Source organism: Leucopleurus acutus (assembly GCF_964270905.1).
Source record: "Leucopleurus acutus genome assembly, chromosome: 13".
NCBI classification, from domain to species: Eukaryota; Metazoa; Chordata; class Mammalia; order Artiodactyla; family Delphinidae; genus Leucopleurus; species Leucopleurus acutus.
In genome coordinates, this window is record NC_139155.1 from 66,691,707 (window position 1) to 66,713,885 (window position 22,179).

The 22,179-nt window shown below is 48.3% G+C and overlaps 1 protein-coding gene across 1 annotated transcript in view; it reads right to left on the reverse strand.

Moving 5' to 3' along the window:
- Nucleotides 1-22,179, reverse strand: part of LIMK2 (LIM domain kinase 2) — a 55,357-nt gene that overhangs the window by 27,186 nt on the left and 5,992 nt on the right. The window contains exon 2 of the mRNA XM_082853765.1: nucleotides 15,528-15,627. Coding sequence (XP_082709891.1) covers nucleotides 15,528-15,627 — 100 coding nt within the window. The remainder of the gene's footprint in view (nucleotides 1-15,527; nucleotides 15,628-22,179) is intronic.

Below are 22,179 nucleotides of genomic sequence, written 5' to 3' on the forward strand. Positions count from 1 at the left end.
TGACAGAGCCAACTATTTCTCACCAAAAATCTATTATGTTCCCCTGTAATTCGATCAGGCAAGAAGGGGGCCCCAAATTAAGTCTGGAACTAGCAAATTATCTTCTAATTGCACCCTCTGATTTCCATCTGATGAACAGAGTGCGGATGGAAGAAAATGCAAGCCACAAAGAGACGGGGCCAGGGAGCCCATGAGCATAACTCCTCTTGACATTTCACACAGCTCTGCTGTTCCAGCGGCGGCGGGTGCAGTGAGTCGGTGTCTAGGAATGCGAGCAGGAGGCTGCAGGCGCTCTCCATCCCCCCTACTCCCCTCACAAAGGACTCAGTGGGTGGGTGGGTGTGTGGGGAACTAGTGTAAGGACCTCTCAATGCCATAAAACTGCCTCCCCCTGGAAGAGGTGTGGCTGCCTCCCCCAGTGCTGACCTGAAGCGGAGGCCCCTCCAAGGTGGAGTCCACTTGACCCCTATAAATCCAGACTGCAGGAGGAACCATGAAGGACGCGAAACCACCAGACGTGAGAAGCCGCTGGCTGATGAGACCCAAGCGTGTGGCTCCTCAGGGCCAACTTCAAAGGCCTCCAACCCCCCCAGAACTGGGAGGCGGGAGGTCACAATGGAGGCTGTACTTCCACCCCCTGCCCCTGGATACTGGTTCTGGGTGGAAAGCTGCTCTTCTAGGTACCAGAGCAGCTGGCACAGGATTCAGAGGCTGCGGCTGCCAGAGGCAACTGCAGGGATCCTTGGACTGGCAGTGACGGACGGGATAAGATGGCAGGGGAGGTACTAATCTCCTGCACATTTCACAAGTTGGAAACCTGGAGGAGAGCCCAGCAAACTGACTCCTCGGAACCAGCTGAGACACTGGGCTTCAAGGCGGCTGCGAAGCTGGCAAGGACAGCCTTCAGGGCCAGTGGCCGCAAGTGAGTGCTCTAGGGAGCAGTGGTGAATGAATGAATCACCCCAACCTCTTCTCAGAAGGCAGCTCTGGTCAGATAACCTGAAGCCCAAGGAACTGTGTCCGTGTGGGGCCCTCTACTGGCCGGGAGGACTCCATCCAGGGATGGGAGCTCGGAGACCTTGGAAGGGGAGCGGCGTCATCCTCATCTGCTGTTTTTCTTGCCTCTGCTCCCCCTCAATTCCAGTTCACTTTCCATACTAAAGCAGCAGTCAGATGAGGGTCCCAGCAAGTCTACTGCTAGAAATTTTGCCCAGAGAAATATTCCTACAAACGTGCCAAGACCTGTGTCCAGCATGGTTTCATGCTGAAAGATGAGGAATAATCCATGTGCCCATCAGCAGGGATGGGCTACATGCAATCTCACTTCCACGTGACAGAATACTACACAGATGTTAAGAATAATGAGGTAGGGGCCTCCCTCATGGTGCAGTGGTTAAGAATCCGCCTGCCAATGCAGGGGATACTGGTTCAAGCCTTGGTCTGGGAAGACCCCACAGGCTGTGGAGCAACTAAGCCCATGTGTCACAACTACTGAGCCTGCGCTCTAGAGCTCATGAGCCACAACTACCGAGCCCATGTGCCACAACTACTGAAGCCCACGCCTAGAGCCTGTGCTCCGCAACAACAGAAGTCACTGCAATGAGAAGCCCGCACACTGCAACAACGAGTAGCCCCCGCTCGCCACAACTAGAGAAAGCCCTCATTCAGCAACAAAGACCCAATGCAGCCAAAAAATAAATTAATTAATGTTTTAAAAAATAATAATAATGAGGTAGATCCTAGGGTCCTGAAACAGAAACTGTCCTGGGTAAAGGGTTACGTGAAAAATCCAGGCATCAGAGAGAGTGTGCAGTATGATCCCACCATTTCAAAAGTCTATGCGCGTAATCCTTAGAGACCACCTGGCGGACTCTACCATGTGGCTGTTGGTTTCTCTTCAGGGTAGTGAGACAAGCAGCACGGAGGAAACAGCATTCATTTTCTACCTTTTAATACTGCTTACATTTTTTCTTACACTTAAGTGCTGCTTTTTAAAACGATAAAGGACAAAAACAAACAGGAGTCCTGGGACCTCCCTGGTGGTCCAGTGATTAAGAATCCACCTTCCGGGCTTCTCTGGTGCAGTGGTTAAGAACCTGCCTGCCAATGCAAGGGACACACGTTCGAGCCCTGGCCCAGGAAGATTCTACATGCCGCGGAGCAACTAAGCCCATGCGCCACAACTACTGAGCCTGAGCTCTAGAGCCCGCAAGCCACAACTACTGAGCCCACTTGCCATAACTACGAAGCCTGCGTGCCTAGAGCCTGTGCTCTGCAACAAGAGAAGCCACAACAATAAGAAGCCCGTGCATTGCAACGAAGAGTAGTCCCTGCTCACCGCAACTAGAGAAAGCCCGCGCACAGCAACGAAGAGGGGAAGAAAAAAAAGCAAACAAAAAGAATCCACCTTCCAATGCAGGGGATACGGGTTCGATCCCTGGTCAGGGAACTAAGATCCCACATGCTGTGGGGCAACTAAGCCTGTGCACCGCAACTACTGAGCCCGTGAACTCTGGAGCCCGTGCGCCACACCTACAGAAGCCCGTGAACCGCAACTAGAGAAGCCAGCTCACCGCAAGGAAAAGAAACCCACGTGCCACAACAAAGACCCAGCGCAGCCAAAAAACACAAAAGTCCCATGGTTTAGAGTAAACACCTTCTCACGTGTTTTTCCTAGTGCTCCTGTCCAGAGGCAAAGGCTGCTTGGGTGCCCTGCACTCAGGACCCCCAGGGCTGTCTCTCCAGCTTCCCTCCTGGGGTCACCACTCTGGCCACCTCCTGCCCCACTCTACTTCCTGACCTGGCCACGTAGGCTCTCCCTGGGCAGTCCCAAGCCTTTGCTCCCTTAGCTCCTGTAGCCTCTTCCACCTCCAGCTGGTGACTGTCTCCTCCTTTTTTTAAAAATTAATTAATTTATTTTTGGCTGCGTTGGGTCTTCGTTGCTGAACGCAGGCTTTCTCTAGTTGCGGTGAGTGGGGGCTACTCTTTGTTGTGGTGTGCGGGCTTCTCATTGCGGTAGCTTCTCTTGTTGCAGAGCATGGGCTCAGCAGTTGTGGCTCGCGGGCTCTAGAGCACAGGCTCAGTAGTTGTGGCACATAGGCTTAGTTGCCCCGCGGCATGTGGGATCTTCCCGGACCAGGGCTCAAACTCGTGTCCCTGTATTGGCAGGCGATTCTTAACCACTGCGCCACCAGGGAAGTCTCTGTCTCCTCCTTTTTCCAGGCCCACCTCCAAAAGAGCACTCAGTGTCCTCTGGAAAGGGTTTCCCTGACACATCCCCAAGCATGTCACACACAGGAGGGGCTCGGAGCCCATACCTGTTTACCTCCAGATCGAATACATGAGGCCCACCCCTGACATTTGCAGATGCCTAGTAAATGATTCAGGACCCCCATTACGAGCAACTTCTAGAGTGGTGATAACTAAGGTTTACAATGCGTTTTCAATTTACAAAGGGCTTTTATGCTCATCATCCAGGTTAGTCCCTGCAATAACCTCAAAAGGAGTACATACAGCACAGACAGGGCAAGGGAAGCCGAGGGATGTTAGGTAATCCATCCAAGGTTACTGCGGGGAAGTGCAGGACTGAGATTAAAAGCCTGGTTTGCTGACCTCCAATCCCATGCCCCTTCCTCAACAGGAACCCTAATGAGGCATTCAGGAATCCAGCCTCTCCAACACCTACCCAGGGCCCCGAAGTGCTGGGTATGCTGAACTCCTCCATCTGATTTCTCTAGATTTTCTGCCCACATTCTTATTGTCAGGATATCATGAAAGCAACTGCCTTGTGGGAATCAAGAGGGTCTTGTGACCAACAACCCAGTGAAAACATGAAGTCAGGTCTAACAAGTCATGACTGATCCACCACTGCTGAATCCTCGTGATCAGCCCCCTTCCTAAATGCTCACTGTCTACCTATTCCATCATCTGCAAAATTCCACAGAATTCCACCAGAATTTGTCCACAAAATCCCATTCAGAATTCTGTGAAGGAGTCAAGTCAGAAGAATTCTAAGTTCACTTTTTCCAGGATCTCCTTTTTTCCTCCTTTTTGAAAACTGGGCCAGTTAGCGACCTCCATTCTTATTTCACTATTAGATCCCCAACGCCTGGTACACGGCAGGTATGGAACAAACTATACTTGGGGTATTACCCGATCTCCACGGTTTTTCAAAAGTAACTGTTGCTGTGCCAATAAGGTATCCCCGCTTTTTCTTCCTTCAAAATATTAGGAAATAATTTTTCCAGTCTGAAAATCTAAACACATTTCATGTGGCTGGGTACCCTCATACACCTTGGGCTTTCTATACTCCCTTCCGAGTTTCAAGGGACTGGACTATATCTCTAAGGTTCTCTCCAGATTTCCAGGATACCTGATTAAGCTGGATGCCAAGGACTGTCTTTTGCCCTGTGTTTGTTAACACGACACCACGTTCCAGAAGTCGTGGACACTTGGCTCCCTTTCTGTAAAACACTGACCGAGCTCCATGAGTCCCACACTGGGGTGGGCTTGTTCTCATACACTTTCATTTAATTCTCATAACCCTGTGAGGTTGGGATGTCATCTCCTTGTTATGTATGAAGAACTGAAGTCCTAATAGAAGGTCATTCAAGGTTACAGGTCTAGGAATTGGCAGAGTTGGGATTTAACCCAAGACTTTGGATTCCAGGTCCAAGACACTAAAGTTGCCTCAAATAACTATTTTATACTTGCTATTTGATTTACAGTGGTGTTTTAAAGTTTGGTCGAAAGAACTGCAGCATCGGACACCCCTGGGCAGCTTGTTGAAAGTGATGTTTCCTGGACCTACCCCAGGCTGATATAATAATAATTGCTGAGAGCGAGCCCAAGTATTGCATTTTATAGAAGCCCCGGTGTTTCTGATGCAGACTGAAAGCTGAAACCACCGCTTTCCTCTTTCCTGTGTGCTCTTCCACTTGATTCCACTCTACTCTCACACGAACCCTGAGAAGCAGGCAGCACAAATCACTAGCAACCCCTTGTTACAAATGAGGAAATGACTGCAAGGCAGCTTGTTCATCTTCTCGTTCTGGATGCAGCTTAAGTACAGAAATGTTTGGTGGTTGACATTCTGTACAGCCTTGGCTTGCTGGGGACTTCCACCCTCCTGGCGCTGTTCTTACTCATGTGTAACACACAGTAGCTGCCTCTGTCTTTTTTTTTTTTTTTTTGCGGTACGCGGGCCTCTCACTGCTGTGGCCTCTCCCGTTGCAGAGCACAGGCTCCGGACATGCAGGCTCAGTGGCCATGGCTCACGGGCCTAGCCGCTCCGCGGCATGTGGGATCTTCCCGGACCGGGGCACGAACCTGTGTCCCCTTGCATCAGCAGGCGGACTCTCAACCACTGCGCCACCAGGGAAGCCCATGCCTCTGTCTTTTCCTCACTGACACCGCAGTGTTGCTCAAGGTACAGTGGGAAAAGGTGACTCCAGAATATAGGGTCTTCTCATGAAAAGGCAGCCTTTGGAACTGAAACAAGTTAACAAAACAAAACGCAAGGGCTGACAAAAACAAAAACAGCCGGTGCTGCTGCAAGAGTCAGTGCTACTGATGGGAGTGGAGTGGGGCACCCCCTGTTCTAACCAGGATCACCACCGGGCCGCCTCAGCGAGGCAGGACCAGAAGGTGACTGACACGTAAGAGAAAACCACCCTAATTCAAACCTGAAACCTGGCTTGAGGTACTGGGAGGTTTTTCCTGGTAATAGGGAGGAGTGTGGACAGAGAGCTTGTTAGCACTCTTCCAGCACTGCCCAAGTGAGGAGGGATTCTAGCCCTTGCGGGAAAACTACAAGGCAAATTAGCACAGTGGGCTGGGCAGTGCAGAAGGCATGCCATCCTTCAAGGCTGCAGCATTGCTGGTTTTAGACTCCAGAATGACATTTATAGACAGAGATCTTATTCTATGCCCCCATTTCAGAAGAAGAGCTCTTGCCTGGGAGAATACTGCAGAACAAAGATATGGGGATGACGTGCACTGGAAGGGCTTTATCCAAGTGTCAAAAGAGAAAGATGGTTGTTCGATAAAAACATGATTCGCCCAACAAGCACTGAGTGCCCGCTGCGTTCTTGGCACTCTGCCGAGCTCTGGGAAACAAAGATGAACTGGATGTGGCTCCGGACTCAGAGAATTTCATACTCCGAGACTGATGTTAGATGTGTAAACAGATACTGACAGGGCCACGACTGAGGTTATACAAGGAGAGTAACAAAGACAGAGAAAAAGGCTCCTCTGATTGGTGGGGAGGAGTGTGGGTGCATTCGGGGAGGCTCCTCCACAGAGGACTGGCTGCATCGGCTGAGTCTAACAGGCTGATCGCCAGGCAGACAAGAGGCATTCCACCTGAAGGAACAACATGTGCAAAAGCACTGAGGCGGAACAGGGGAAGGTCCATCCGCCGCAGCACAGGGCGCATGTGAAGAGCGAGCAGAGGGGAGGCTGGGATGGGGGAAGAGGGCACGGCAGACCACCAAGAGTCAGGTCACCCACAGGTGGTGAGGAGTTATCAGAGGTATTTAAGCAAGCAGAGGCTCCCAATGAAGAAAACACAAAGCCTGAAACACCAAAGAGAGCGCTGGTCCTTAGCTGCCAGTTCCTCTCCCTGAACAGGCATTTGTCTCAAGTCCACAGCTGGCTGTGTGTACATCCACTGAAGCCTGCTGGCCAACCAGTGTTCTCTAACAGCAGACCACGGCTTCATCCTCAGGCCACGTCTCCACCGAGGTGGTCCTTTTAACACCTGAGATTTGCCTGCATGAGCTGTAAAAGAACAGGGTCACAACCCCTTTGTAGATAATTATCCACTGTTGCTCTGTAACACTAATATTAGAAAGCTGAATGTTTAACATTCAGTGTCAAATGCTGTGTTTACACATTCTTCCCCTGACTGCACGGGGAAAGAGTGCTTTGGATACCTTGACAAATCTCCGGGAAATGTCTGGCAGAGAAGACCTGAAAATCTAACCTGGCTGACAACAAACTTGCTGTGTGATCTAAGGCAAGCCATTAAACATCTCTGGGCTTCCATTTCTTCCTCTGTAAGAGGAAGGAGTTAGGTGAGCAAAACATTCTACACCAGTAGGTCAATGCTGAAGGGCTGTGGTCAGAGAAACGCTGACTGGCTGAACACCCAGAGACCTCTCCAAGGCTAGGGTCACCTTGGTGAATCCAGGACCCTAATTCAGGCCTCATTTTTGACCTTTTAGGTCCAGGAACAGGACTTCATAGTATCCAGAGAGGTGCAGACATTCTAGGATGTGTCTATCCTAACCATTTATTGACCTCTGTCCATTTATGAATTGGCCCTTGAAATCAGAACACCACATCCCCTGTACAGGTGCTGCTCCCTGATCCTTCCTGTCATCAAGAATCCCAGGAAGCCGAGTTAGGCATCAGAAGGCTGCACTGTGAGCATGGACTTAAAATACAGGGAAATGAGGAGCCATGGAGAGAAATTTCGTTCTGGCAGCCATGAGCTAGCCAAACCAGCCCCGCCTACAACAAAGAACACCCTTCTGGTGACTAAACCCAGATTCAGTATCTCTATGTGGACATACTTCTAGTTTTGCATACTTCTAGTTTTGCCGGACTTTTCACTTACTGTTTCACTGTTGGCCACTCATTATTCTACTGGTTTTTAAACTAATTTTTAATTGAAAAAAAATCATTACTTCTTTAGATATGTAACAATCACCAATTCACGTACTATTCAGCCCTGGCAGACACTGGGCTCCCTGGGAGCTACTAACAAATGGCTACCAGTCATGGGCACTCACTCTGCAAGCCCTGGTCCCACCAGGGCCACGCATGGCTTCACTCACTCACCCCTCACAATAACATGACGAGGCAGGCACTAGGCTACTTTCTCCATTTCATAGATGAGGAAACAAAGCACAGAAAGGGTAAGTAACTTGCCAAAGGTGCACAGCTAATAAATGGCAGGACCAGGATTCTAACCCAAGCAATCTGGTTCTAGAGTCTTTCTTAACTACCACACAATACTGCTCTTGTTACACACAGATCCAACTAGTTTAACTCCCAGAGGACAAACTTCATTTCCAAGTTCTTGGGGAATCGCCAAACCATCCACCCCCTCCCTGCCATAAATCACCCACAAGTAAAAGATACTTTTTTTCCCCACTTTATACTCAATGGGCATCTTTAGCTAATGCCATCCTTCAAAGATTTCTAAAAATTTGAAAAACAAATACATTAAAAAACTTGCGATTAGAATTGGGATTTGTCAGATTTCAGGACAGTTCATAACTAGTTTGGGCCATAGTTGAACATTTCTCTTTCTCTCTCCAGGGCTTGCTCTTGTCTGGACTGTACCTACAGAGTACAGCTCAAGACCTGCTGCTGGACAGGAGGACTCCTGGGTCAGCCTCTTTGGCTCCTTTGGGGGCAGAAGACAAATCATTCACTTTTCACTCGACACTTGTAGGCAATTGTCCCAAATAACCCAATGTCTGGAACCAGTTCCTCCCTGCCATTTACAGTAACTGCAGCCACGGTGGCTGCTAAGGGAAGTATGTGGGGAAGGGGAAGGGCAGGGAAAGGCCTCACTTTCATCACATCACTTGGCCACCCCAGGCAATTCATTCAACAAATATCCCTCCCATGCCAACATGTGCTCAGTGGTGACACATAAAGGGCAAAAAACCCTGTGGTCCCTGACCAAGTTATGCTAGCATATTAGAGACCTCAGGATGTCACTAAGGAGATGAGCAAATGAATAAATGTGAGATTAAACCCACAAAAAAAGCTTCAAGGGAAGGTCTATGAAAGCATAAAACAGGGGCCACAACCTATTCTGTAACTGTTTCCCTGAGACATCCGTTCCTCATCCAGGTAAAGACCTGAAGGATGAGCAGGTGTTAACTAGGCGAAAAGAGGGTGAGAGAGCATTCCAGGCAGAGGCAGCAGGATCAAAGGCCTTGTCAAAAGGAAGAAGGGTGAGTTTTGGACCTGTGAAGAGCAGCAAGGCTAAAGTAGAGGAAACGGGAGGCTATGGGGTGAGGCCAGACCATGGGGAACTCTACAGGCCACAGAAAGGACTTTGGCCTTTATCCAAGAATGCTGGAGAGTCGCTGAAGTGTATGAGGACAGAGAGATGACAGAGTGTGACGTGGTCAGATTTTTTTCTTTTTCTTTTTTTTTGCGGCACGTGGGCCTCTCACTGTTGTGGCCTCTCCCATTGCAGAGCACAGGCTCCGGACGCGCAGGTTCAGTGGCCATGGCTCAAGGGCCCAGGCGCTCCGCGGCATGTGGGATCTTCCCGGACCGGGGCACAAACCCGTGTCCCCTGCATCGGCAGGCGGACTCTCAACCACTGCGCCACCAGGGAAGCCCAGATTTTTTTTCTTTTTAAAGATCACTCACTCTGGTGGCTCTGTGGAGAATGTATTGGGGGTCCAGAGTGACCATGGACAGTTAGAAGGCTACTGTGGTCATCAGGTGAGGGATGATGGTAAACTGGAACACGGTGGTGATAGGAGAAATGGAAAGACGTGAACGCATTCAAAGTATAATCTGGAGATAAAACTGACAGGCTTGGATATAAGGATGAGAAAGAAGAGGTATCGTGAAGGACACCTGGGTTCTGGCTTGGGCAGTGGGTGGATGGTGGTGCCATTCAACAGGACAGGTTACGATGGAAAAGGAGCCAGTTCTGGGGGGAAGACTGAAGGCCCAGCTGGGTCTGAGATGCCTGCAAGACCTCCGAATGGACACGTGAAGTTAACAGCAGGATACTAGTCTAGAACTCAGTGGAGAGGTCTGGACTGCACACCGATTCCATCAGTATGTGGAGTATGTGGTCATCAGCATGTGGAGGACAGGAGCCATGGGGGTGGGTAAGACTGCCCAGGGAGGGAACAGTGAGCCCACCTGGAGGAACGGCAATGTTTCAGAGCTGGATAGAGGGGGGTAAGCAAACTGGAATGACCAGAGAAGTGGGAGGAAACAAAGGGGGCATGGAATGTCAGGGAAGCCAAGGGAAGGAAACGTTTCAAGAGTGACCGAGACACTAATAATAAACGCTAACATATATTAAGTCTTAATTACAGCCAGGCACTCTGCTGAGGGCTTTGAATACATGTTCAAATTTAGTCTGCACAACAACCTTTTGAGGTGGGAACCATTTCACTCTTTTATAGATGAGGAAACTGTGGCAAAGAAAGGTTAAGGCGGTGACTCATGAGGAGCTGGGATGGAAACTCAAGCAGCCTGACTGCAAACTCTGATTCACCTGACTACCTCCAGGGCAGCTCGGGAGGCCATACAAGATGAGGACTGAAGAGTGGCCAGCAGACGGACCACTGAGTCTATCCTCTGGGACACCCCCAAGGGAATGTTCCAAGGGAGAGACAGGATGGAAGCCAGACTACAGCCCATTATTAGGAACACTCCAAGTTTTGGCCTGTTTTTCAGCTGTCTGAGGGAACCAACTGGGAGATATGACCAGTAGGTCCAATCTGTGTCCCTGACAGCAGCTAACTGGGTGCTTTAATACAGTAGATGATGCTCAAAATGAAATGAGAACGGCTCAGGAGCACAGTGTTGCTACGTCCTGCTGCTGACCCTTTACATCACCCCATCCTAATGTTTTCCGAGTGCTCTCTGATGTGTTACCTCCGTGATCCTCACAACGACTTCATGAGGTGGGTTACTTTCACCACATCTTAGAGATAGGAAACTGAGACTCATCACAGCTAAGGAACTTGCCCACAGTTACACAGCTGGCCTGGCTCAGCTAAGGCTCAAATCCAGGTCTTCTGACTCCAGGTCTAATGTTCTTTCGTGGGAGTCACAGTGGAAAGAAGACCCTTCTTTGGAGCCAGAGAGACCTAACTTCGAGTGTCAGCTCTGTGTGACCCTGGGCAAGTTACTCTACCTTTCTGGGCCTTCCTGTATAAAATGGGGTTGTAGGGTTACCATGAGGGTTGAATCAGATAATCTAAGTGAAACTCCCAATACAATGCTTAGTAAATTATCAGTCGTCCATCCCTGGCCCCACCCCCACCCCCTCCATCTCTGCCCTGGACAGCCAATGTGGGGCTTCTACGGGGTCTTATTTTTGTTTTTCCAAAGAACAGAGCAGGATTAAGGCACATTGAAGGTCACAAGCTGCTGCTACATATTAGAAGTCCCACTCTGTTCATGCTGGAGTCCCTTGTCGGGGCAGAAGAAGGCCCAGGTGTTTGTCCTTCCCCTTCCCTGCGGGGCAAGCCCCAGGCCCCAGGCATCTATCCAGCAGCCAGCCTTAATGACCTGCTGGCTGGCTGTTTCCTTAGAGATAAACTAGACAAACTAGAATCAAAGGCTTTTGGGTCAATAAACAGGACAGCAACACCAACAGTACAACAGCAGAGGGCAGGGTTGCCCCACTGACTCTCACGCCAGGAGCCAGAGACCCAGGAGAAATTTAACAGCACTTTTACTGACACTAGAGTTCATGAAGCCTTTGAACCAATGTCCTTCAGTGCTATCTGACACCACCAGTGTGTGGAGGGTGATTTCTTTTCACCCTGAAGGCACAGAAGAGGAAACTGAGCCTCAGGGAGGGTAAATGACTGCCCTAGTCAGGAATGCAAAGACTCTGGTAAGCAAGGAGTCAGGGTGCCTGGGTTCAAATCCCAACTATGCCAGTTACTAGCTCTGTGACTGTAGCAAGTAACCTCCATTTCCCTATATTTGTAAAATAAGTAAGACCAGTACCACATTAGGTTGTTGTACGAATTAAATGAGATAATGTACGTGACATACACTTAGGACAGTGTCTGGTGCAGAGTAAGCACTCAATAAGTGGTACCTGTTACTGTAACTATCATTCTACTGCGCTTGTTTGGATGGGGGTGTGGGTGAGAAAATGAGCACAGCTTTCAGCACTGCAGAAAACACTGTCGTCAGCCAGCCCATTATACCACAGTCTCGGTCGCTACATGTGTGATTTCTTCACCGGCCTTTCCTGGAGTCACAAATTTAGAGGAAATGGTCTGTAGCTTGATGAAGTGACAACAGCTTTCTATCTGCATCATCCCTTTTCCAGAGCACCGCCATTAGGCAACACTTCTCCAAAGAGAAAGCTGTTCGCGATCCTGAGAAAGGAGACCCTGAAAGTTCCCAGGAGCCTTAAGAATGGTGGAGTTTCCCCTGTGATAATGCTGTCAGGAATCGGGTCAAACAACAGAGTTCCAGGTAGGGGCCATAAAGAGGCAGTTTTTCCCTCCTCCCACAATCTCTCCTCCTTGGCCAAACACCTCTGACTAGGGGGAAAGGACAATCAAGGACAATCGTCAGAAAACTCAAGTTTCCCTGGTTTGCCAACATGCCAAGAGACCAGGTCACCATTCATAGCTTCTCATTTTAACCTCAACTACAAACAATGTGCAGTCTGGCTGCTTTCCTGGCCTCCCCCAGAGAGAGGGAGCCAGTTCCTGAGAGCTTCAGAGAGAATGTCCCCAGCTCTAGAACCAATGGCACTGCTCAAGAAGGAAGGTCAGAGGTACGGAGTCCAAACAGGCCCGCTGCGAAGGCTGAGGAGAGGAAACGGGAGGGCTGGTCAGCCAAGCATCCAGAGATCAGAGAGATCCTGGCTGGGCGCCCCAACTGCAGCAGCACAATTACGGACTTCCAGGAAGTACGTTAACTGGCCTCCAAAGTACAGCCCCAGGTCCCAGCCGTAAGTGGTTTCCTATTGTCTGGGCACCTGAGAATCTGGCGGAGGCAAGAGGCAAGATTATGTATGTGGCTGCAGACAGGGGATGGGCTAGTGTAAGGAGAAGGCAAGGGGAGGAGTTTTTTTTGTTTTGTTTTGTTTTTTTGTGGTACGTGGGCCTCTCACTGTTGTGGCCTCTCCCATTGTGGAGCACAGGCTCCGGACGCGCAGGCTCAGCGGCCATGGCTCACGGGCCCAGTCACTCCGCGGCATGTGGGATCTTCCCAGACCAGGGCACGAACCCATGTCCCCTGCATCAGCAGGCGGACTCGCAACCACCGCGCCACCAGGGAAGCCCCGAGGGGAGGAGTTTGAACCAAACCCCAGCAATTTCTCCATTCAATATCCAGCCCCACCCTGTGACTAGGAAAACAAAGGTATGGGGGAAGGGTAGAAGAAAAGTCATTTCCTTTATTGTAACTGGAGCCCAGCTGGGTAAGAGTGAGGCTGGAATGGAGTCAGGAAGAATGAATTACTTTGGGTAGCACGGAAGGAGGGTCCTGCTTCTAGCAGGCCTGCACCCAGACACTGTGAATTCATCAGAGAATCACAGATAAGCTGAGGTAGAAGAGACCTTAAAAGACTATTCAGGCTAATGCCTCAGGCTCCTCATAACCCAGGTCGCTTCTGGGGCCAGACAAGTACAATACTTCCCAGCCCTGAAGATATTCCTCCAATTTGGGAAAAAATCGAATTGGCTCCAAAGCAGCCAACCTCCCCAGGGCAAATCACCAGGCTCCATCTGAGGGCTCCATGCCATCCAGTTTTCGTGGGAAAGCTCAGGAGTCAGGAGATGCATCCTTTCAGTAGAGCTGGATCAGAAAGACTCCATCCTTGAGGCAAAGCTGCAAATAAGAGACTGAACCGAGATGCTCTGCTTCCCCCACAGGCGTGATCTTTGACTTAACTGTGCCAGGGTGGTTCAAAGTTAACCTTAATCCCCAAGGCTCCACATCAGATGACCAATGAGTGTGTTAAGAGAAATACACATATGCATGCAGGTATATATAGACACACATTCACAATATAACATAAAGTGACAACTGCTGATTATTAAAGGTTTTCTATGTGTCAGATGCTATGCTAGGGACTTTACATAGGTTATCACATTTAATCCTCCTGAACAACCTTGTGGGATGAGTACTATTCTTATCCCTATTTTACAGATGAGGTACCTGAAGTTCAGGGAAGTCACCTACGGTCAGTTAATAAACTGCAAAGCCAGGATTTGAAACCAGTCTCTTCCATAGCCTGAACTCTTTCCCACAAGGATAACGTGTCTTACTTCTTTATGAGCATGTATTTGTGTGTCTGTCTCTTTTATACACACACACACACACACACAGTGCACTCTAACAAGTAGCATCTTCAGTTCTAGGGCCAGCTCTTTTCATCCATGGCCTAACTTTTTGGTTTCAGGCCTTGCATCTGTGATATGAAGGAGTTATATCATATAGTAGGTGGTTCTTCTAGTTACAGGAGAATCCAGAAATCCCAAAGATTAGCTTGTTCTACCCATTCCTGCTTATTTTGGTTAGAAGATATTCATACAAATAGGAAAACGGCAGGAACAAATAAGACCGTATGGGTTGGAGGCCAAGGAGAGCCTCAGTCTGGGAACTCTTTGGGTTCTGATGATGCTCGTTTGCCTCAGTTGTAAAATGAAAAGACTAGCCAGAGGCCCCTGCAGCTATGATACTCTGCTCCTATCTTACTAAAAGGCAAAGTAAAAGTGGAATCAAATTCCCTGAGGGTAACCAAGGAGGAGTAACCAAAGCAATCAGATCCACAGAGAAGACTGGAGAGCTCTGAGTTAGAGCTGAAAGGGCAGAAAAATGTTCCAACTCTTCCAGAGGCCAGAGCTCTCCAGGCCAACCCCCCACGTAATTCCCTGGGTGGAGACAAGTGCTTAAAGGTCAATTAAATTTCTTGATATCAGCACAGGGGATGCTTTGCAACATGAGCTGTGTGCGGGAGCTGGAGTTTACAGCACATGGTGCCCGGCTACGGTCTGTCTCATTCTCAGATCTCAGCACAGCCCTGCCACTTCAGACCACAGGGGACCACAAATGCCCACCCAGCCTCCAACGAGGAATGACCGCAGGTCAGGCGCTGTGTTATGCTCTGGAGAATACAAAGACAAGCTCCCACTCTCAAGGATTCCAACCATTCAGTGGGTGCCTACCATGAGCTGGACCCTTGGCATATATGACTTCATTCAATTTCAACAAGTCTGTGACAGAGATGATTAACACCTTTATTTTCCTGATGAGGAAACAGAGTCTCAGAGAAGAGGAACAAATCTGACATTAAAGTCTGTTATTTTCAAGAAACCGAGCTGCCTCCAAACAATAATCTAAGAGCTATAATAAAGTTAATAACAAAAAGCAGGAAACTAGGGAGGCATCCCGTGGTGAAGAAGAGCTGGCTCTGCCAGCTGCACTACAAACAACCCTTGAGGCAACCGTGTAATCAGCAGTGCAGGCGTGGGAAAGTCACTCTTTCTCGGCCTTGGTCTCCTCACCTATAAAGTGAGGGTGCTGGGACACCCCGGAAAGGTCTCCTCCCATCCCAAACCCCCCACCTCTAGCTGCACCTGGCCCATGTGTGGCTCTTCCACTTTCACCTGGTGTTTGCTCACATGCCCTTCCTGGGCATATCCCTTTGCTCCCTGAGCTCCCCCAAAATGGAAACTCTCTAGTAGGAAGCTTGTTTTGTATTTTCCAGAAGATGAAATAGTGCCTGGCCTGTAGCGCACTGGCAAAGACAGGGGTGTGGACCCACTTACCGGAAGCAGGAGCTGTGCCAGGCTTCGCTGACAGTCCTGTACAGCCTCTGGTTCAGAGCGACATGGTCTCCACAGCCCCGACACCTCCAGGCATCTTCACCTGCACACAAAACCAAGGGGCTCAGAGGCCAAAGAAGCAGGGGTGCAGGGATGGGATTCCTACCATGTAGAAGACGACCAAGTTAACGGACTCTCATACTGAAAAGGCTGGGCGATGCTCTGCTAGATGCACAGTTCCCTCCTCCACAAGATCCCTGGGGAGCGCTCATCCAGTTGTTCATCTCCCCACCACAGGGAATTCCTGGCCTCAAAAGTAGCCTCATTTTTTAAAATGAGACTTTTAAAAAAACGGTTCTGGTTGTTCCTTTTTCTACTGAAACAAAACCTGCCTTCTCCTTTCCTTCAGCCCTTGCTTATAGTTCTGAGTAGATGAAATGAACAAAGTCTCTTTATTTTCGGGTCAGCCTTTCCTACAATGGTCCCCAGCAAGCACCCAGAAATTTCTCCTCTCTAGGTTACACGTGTTGCTGCCTTTCCCTACTCTTCAAAAGCCCTGGTTGTGCAGATTTTCCATCACCCCAATGGTTCCATCATTCATTCAACCAACATCATGGGTCCTCTTGTTGGACCCATGGGTCCAAGCTCTACATTGGAGACTGTTGGATAAATTACCCCTGCTCCTCAAAGAGGAAATCCACTGGAAAAGAAACATTCTTCCATATTGTACTCTTTCATTAAGATGTTATTTCAGGGGTAGAAGCAAAGTGCTATCTTAGTTCAGAGAAAGAAATTACAAGGGTAGAAGGGAAAGAACAAACATTTAATCCCTCCTATATGCCAAGAACTGTGCTAGATGCTTTCACAGACCCAATCTCATTTAATTCTCAAAACAATCCTGTGAGACAGGTATTATTATATTCATTTAACGGATAAGAGAACTGAAGCTTGGGGCCGGGGGTGAAAGGCCAAGCGGCAGAGTTAGCATCCCAACTCAGGTCTGCCCCATTCTAAAGCCTGTGCTCTTTCTAGTTCCTGCCCATTCCACTCAGGGGAGCCAGGATAGTCTTTGCAGGGGAAGCTGAGCCTTGAAAGATGGGCAAGATTTACTACAGGCTGAAAAAGTATGGGGAAGAGCTGTGTAGGCTGAGAGATTAGCATGGGCAGTAGCACAGAGTCAGTCCACATCCCTCCAAAAGGGACAGAGCACAATACTCCTGGTGTGGCTCAGATGTTAACTTGTTGAAATAAAAGGGCAGCTGAGATCAAGTTGTGGTACCTGACTCAGCCCTAGAAAGCGGGACAAGGTTGTTACAAGACTCCCTTGTGCGCCCCGTGTGTGTGGCTTTGTTCTCTCTGGGTAACTCCAGACTGCCACAGGCACAGTGACAGTCACCGGACCCTGTTTTACAGGCACAGGGGCCATGAATAGACAATGCACGGCTTCGGGCACTTCAGGATTGCTTGGCGGCATTCTGGGGCAGCCAGGGCACAGACAGCTGTCCTCATAGCCCAGAGGAGAGTTAAATGAGCTGGCAGAAGGCTTTAAAGCCCGACCCACCTGCTCCTCTCCCATACATGTATCACCTCCTGGATCTAAACTTCCTAGACTCTCAAGAGGGAGGGGCCTTTGTGGTTTTGGGTGGTAGTGGTTGGACAGTGCACCATCAACCTCACAAACTCCAAGGCAGAAAAGTCTGAGACACTCATTCAAACTGGTTTATGGGTGAGACAGTGAATTAGTGAGGTTTTTTTTTAAATATTATTATTATTTTTACATCTTTATTGGAGTGTAATTGCTTTACAATGTTGTGTTAGTTTCTGCTGTATAACAAAGTGAATCAGCTACACATATACATATATCCCCATATCCCCTCCCTCTTGCGCCTCCCTCCCACCCTCCCTATCCCACCCCTCTAGGTGGTCACAAAGCACCGAGCTGATCTCCCTGTGCTATGCAGCTACTTCTCACTAGCTATCTATTTTACATTTGGTAGTGTATATATGTGAATGTTACTCTCTCACTTCATCCCAGCTTACCCTCCCCGTGTCCTCAAGTCCATTCTCTATGTCTGCATCTTTATTCCTGTCCTGCCCCTAGGTTCATCAGAACCATTTTTTTAGATTCCATATATGTGTGTTAGCGTGCGGTATTTGTTTTTCTCTTTCTGACTTACTTCACTATGTATGACAGACTCTAGGTCCATCTCCCTCACTACAAATAACTCAATTTCGTTTCTTTTTATGGCTAATATTCCACTGTATATATGTGCCACATCTTCTTTATCCATTCACCTGTCGATGGACACTTAGGTTGCTTTCATGTCCTGGCTGTTGTAAATAGTACTGCAGTGAACACTGTGGTGGCACATGTCTCTTTTTGAATTATGGTTTTCTCAGGGTATATGCCCAGTAGTAGGATTGCTGGGTCATATGGTAGTTCTGTTTTTAGTTTTTTAAAGGAACCTCCATACTGTTTTCCATAGTGGCTGTATCAATTTACATTCCCACCAACAGTGCAAGAGGGTTCCCTTTAGTGAGAGGGTTTTTAATGAATACAGATATCCAAATGAATCTTCCAAATTCTGGAAGTACCAGAGTTTGGGAACTCTTACATGAAAGGGCTTTCAGGCTGCCACCAGCAAATCTCATTATTTTAAGCCGCACCTTGTTTCTTGCTTTTACTTTTTAACCAGCAAGGAATAGTCTCTGACCCGACCACCCACTTACTCAACAATTCAACATCTTGGCTCTGAGTGACCTCTGGTTGTTTCCAAAATTCAAAAAGAATCAGGACTTTCCACTGTGAAGATATTCGAGATAACTTGTTATGGCCACACCCTCCAGAGCCTGCCCTGCCCTCCAGTCTTTTTTTTTAATATAAATTTATTTATTTTATTTATTTATTTTTGGCTGCATTGGGGCTCTGTTGATGCGCAAAGGCTTTCGCTAGTTGCGGCGAGTGGGGGGCTACTCTTCGTTGCGGTGTGTGGGCTTCTCATTGGAGTGGCTTCTCTTGTTGCAGAGCGCAGGCTCTGGGTGCCCGTGCACCAGTAGCTGTGGCATGTGGGCTCAGTAGTTGTGGCCTGCGGGCCCTAGAGCACAGGCTCAGTAGTTGTGGCACACGGGCTTAGCTGCTCCGCAGCATGTGGGATCTTCCCAGACCAGGGCTCAAACCCATGTCCCCTGCATTGGCAGGTGGATTCTTAACCACTGCGCCACCAGAGAAGTCCCCCTCCAGTCTTGAGAAACTCAACACCATTCAACACTTACGTAACACGTGCTCTGTGCTAGGCACTAGGGGCACAAAAATCAAGACCCTCTACTCCCTCCTCTCATAGCCACCTGGTTCCACCTTTGAAATGTCCCTCCAATCCTTCTCTGTCCTTCAGCACTGCCCGAGTTCAGGTGTTTGGCTTCTTTTCCTGATGTGCTGCACAGTCTTAGCTGGCTTACCCAGACTCCCCAATGTCTACAGAACTCAACTGTTGACTCCACCCCATCCCACCTCTCAGAAGACAGTCTCCACCACCACTCTCTTCTCCACTGGCTCCTTCCAACTGTCATTTAAATAAATTCAAGTCTTTTCCCATTAAAAAAAAAAAAACCTGGACCCCACTTTCTCTTCTAGCTACCACCCTTGCTTCCCCATGTCACAGCCACACATATTTAAAAGTTGTCTAACAGGGAATTCCCTGGCGGTCCAGTGGTAAGGACTCCGCACTTTTACTGCAAGGGCGCGGGTTCAATCCCTGGTCAGGGGACTAAGACCCTGCAAGACATGCGGCGCAGCAAAAAAAAAAAAAAAAAAAAAATGTTGTCTAATAAAAAACAAACTTATGGCTACCAAAGGAGAAAAGGCAGGGAGGGATAAATTAGGAGTTTGGGATTAACAGATACACACTACTATATATAAAACAGATAAACAACAGGAGCTACTGTACAGCATGGGGAACTATATTCAATATCCTGTAATAAAACACAATGGAAAAGAATATGAAGAATATATATATATATAACTGAATCACTTTGTTGTATACCAGAAACTGATACATTGTATATCAACTATACTTCAATTAAAAAAAAAAAAGTCGTCTACACATCACTGCCTTCATTTCTTCACTTCCTATTTACTGCCCAATCCACTGCAGTTTGACTTCCACCCCCACCATTTCTCTGAAACTGTCTCACCAAGGTCAACAGTGACCGCTTATTGCTAAATTCAATGAACACGCTTCAGTCATTCTTTTAGCAAGTATTTACTGCATGCCAACTATGTGTCTAACATCATGCTCGGGAAAGAGCAGCAAACAAGAGAGAGATTAAACATACAGCAGATATTAAACAATAACATAATTATTTTCATTATAATTGGGGCAAGTGGTAGGAAGAAGATATCAAGTTCATAACTAAGCAAATGGGGCTGGGTAGGGCAAACAAGAACATATTCCTTAAGGAAGTAATTTCCAAGCTGAGCTCTAAAGGATGAATAGAAATTAACCAGGCAAAAGGAGGAGGAAAGGGTAACACTGGAGACTGGGATGGCGGGGAGATCTGTGTAAAGGTCCTGAGGCAGGAACACAAACTCCTCACTCATCACTAAAGCTGGCTCTTGTTAGCTCCTAAGGACTAGGGAACTAAGACCAGTCCCTGGCCTACTACAGTCCCTCAAGAAACATTTATTGAAAGAAGGGATAGGGGCTTCCCTGGTGGCGCAGTGGTTGAGAGTCCGCCTGCCGATGCAGGGGACATGGGTTCGTTCCCCGGTCCGGGAAGATCCCACATGCCGCGGAGCGGCTGGGCCTGTGAGGTCCGGGAAGATCCCACATGCCGCGGAGCGGCTGGGCCTGTGAGCCACGGCCGCTGAGCCTGCGCGTCCCGAGCCTGCGCTCCACAACGGGAGAGGCCACAGCAGTGAGAGGCCCGCATACCGCGAAAAAAAAAAAAAAAAAAAAAAAAAGAAAGAAGGGATGGCCCTCCACAAGGTGGCCCCAAAGAACCTTTATCTTTCAACCTCTTGTACAAACGAATGCTCTAGTCACATCTTGATTTATCTTTTATTCCTGCCACACAAATGCATGGTCTTGTATCCTAACATTCACACCTATAGCTACTCTGTGTGTTTAGGATAATTTATTTACCCACCTTTTCCTCCCTTAATCAGACTTCCATCCTTCCTTGATGGTCCCCCAAAGGCAGGAAGTGTTTGTTTCACTTGGTGTATTACCTGTTTTATATCATTTGTTCTATAACTACAGTTCATTATGTTTCTGTCTCCTTTAGTCCCTTCCTCTCTGCACCACTGCCCCCAGCTCTAAGGGGCAAAGACTGCATCTTGATCATCTTCAAATCTCCAGGGCCTAGCATGAAGTCTGGTGCAGAACTGACACTCCTTTGTGTGGCAAATCCAACTGAAAAACTGGACCCAACTCTCAGCTATAAAGGTAATTTCCAAAGATAAGCTCCAATGGTCAGCAGCAATGATTCACCTGGAATGTGTCCTGGCTCCCCCGTGACTACCTCCAGGAAAAGTCACATGTAGACGCACATGCCTCAGTCTGTCACACTGTACCCGAGGGACGCTATTCACGCAGAGCCTTCAGCCTCCCAAACCCAGACTTTCTTCAAAAATACTCTTGGCCTCTTCAGCTCCCTTACACAGCCCTAAAAGTCAATGATCCTAACTCTCTTACAACCTTCATTCTAGGAAATGTAAGAGAAATGTAATAATACAAAGTCTTGGAGATTCTGTGAGGCCTAGTGGAAGACCAATCTAGGGTCCAGTCCGGCTGGGAATGTCTTCCTCTAGGAAAATACCTCATTGTACCAGGCTGTTCACCTCTCCCTCAACTGTGTTTACCTCTCCTATTTGCAGACTTATCAACAGTGGCTACTGATTGTCAGAGTCCAGAAAGGGAGCTTGACTAAGTAAATATCCCCAGCAGCTTCAAACAATACGGAGCCCTTGTCAGGTGTTTAATAATCAGAAAACCATGCCTTCATGGTTATTACTGGGATTTGTTGCTTTTAGGAAGTGCTAAGTGTGCGATGCAAACAAGGTGAGAATTGTAACAAATGGCCATTACAACATTTCTCACCTTCAGGATCTTTTGAATGCTGGTATAAAATATATTCAGCTTCTATACCCTTCTCTCTCCCAACTTAATAACTGGTGACATGAGCCTCAAACAATCTGTGACTACTGGGGTAGGCACTAGGGTAGCAGGATGGAAGGGCCTTTAAAAATCATCTACTCAAACCTAAGCCTTTCATTTTTCTGAAAGAAAAATGGGCTTGGAGAAGAATTGAGTTGTCTAACCATCAGAAAGCTGGTCCAGAAGGGGCTCAAACCCAAGTTCTGAGACTACCAGACCTGTTGCATTTTTATGATCCTAAGCAGCCTCAGACAAGTTGAGACTTGGAAGGGCTCAGTTATTCCATGGAAGGGCTCAGCCTGGTACCCCAGCTCAGGGCCAGTGAGTTTCCCGCAAGACACTAACATTCACCTTAATCTTGGTCTAAGAACTTGGTTTCTGCAAACTAGTCCTTTTCAACTTCAAAGTGGTGCGAAATCCCCAAGCACTGAGAGCTTGTGAGACCATAAAGCCTGGCCTGAACCAACATGCACAGATCCTATCCTTTCACTTGAGAAAAA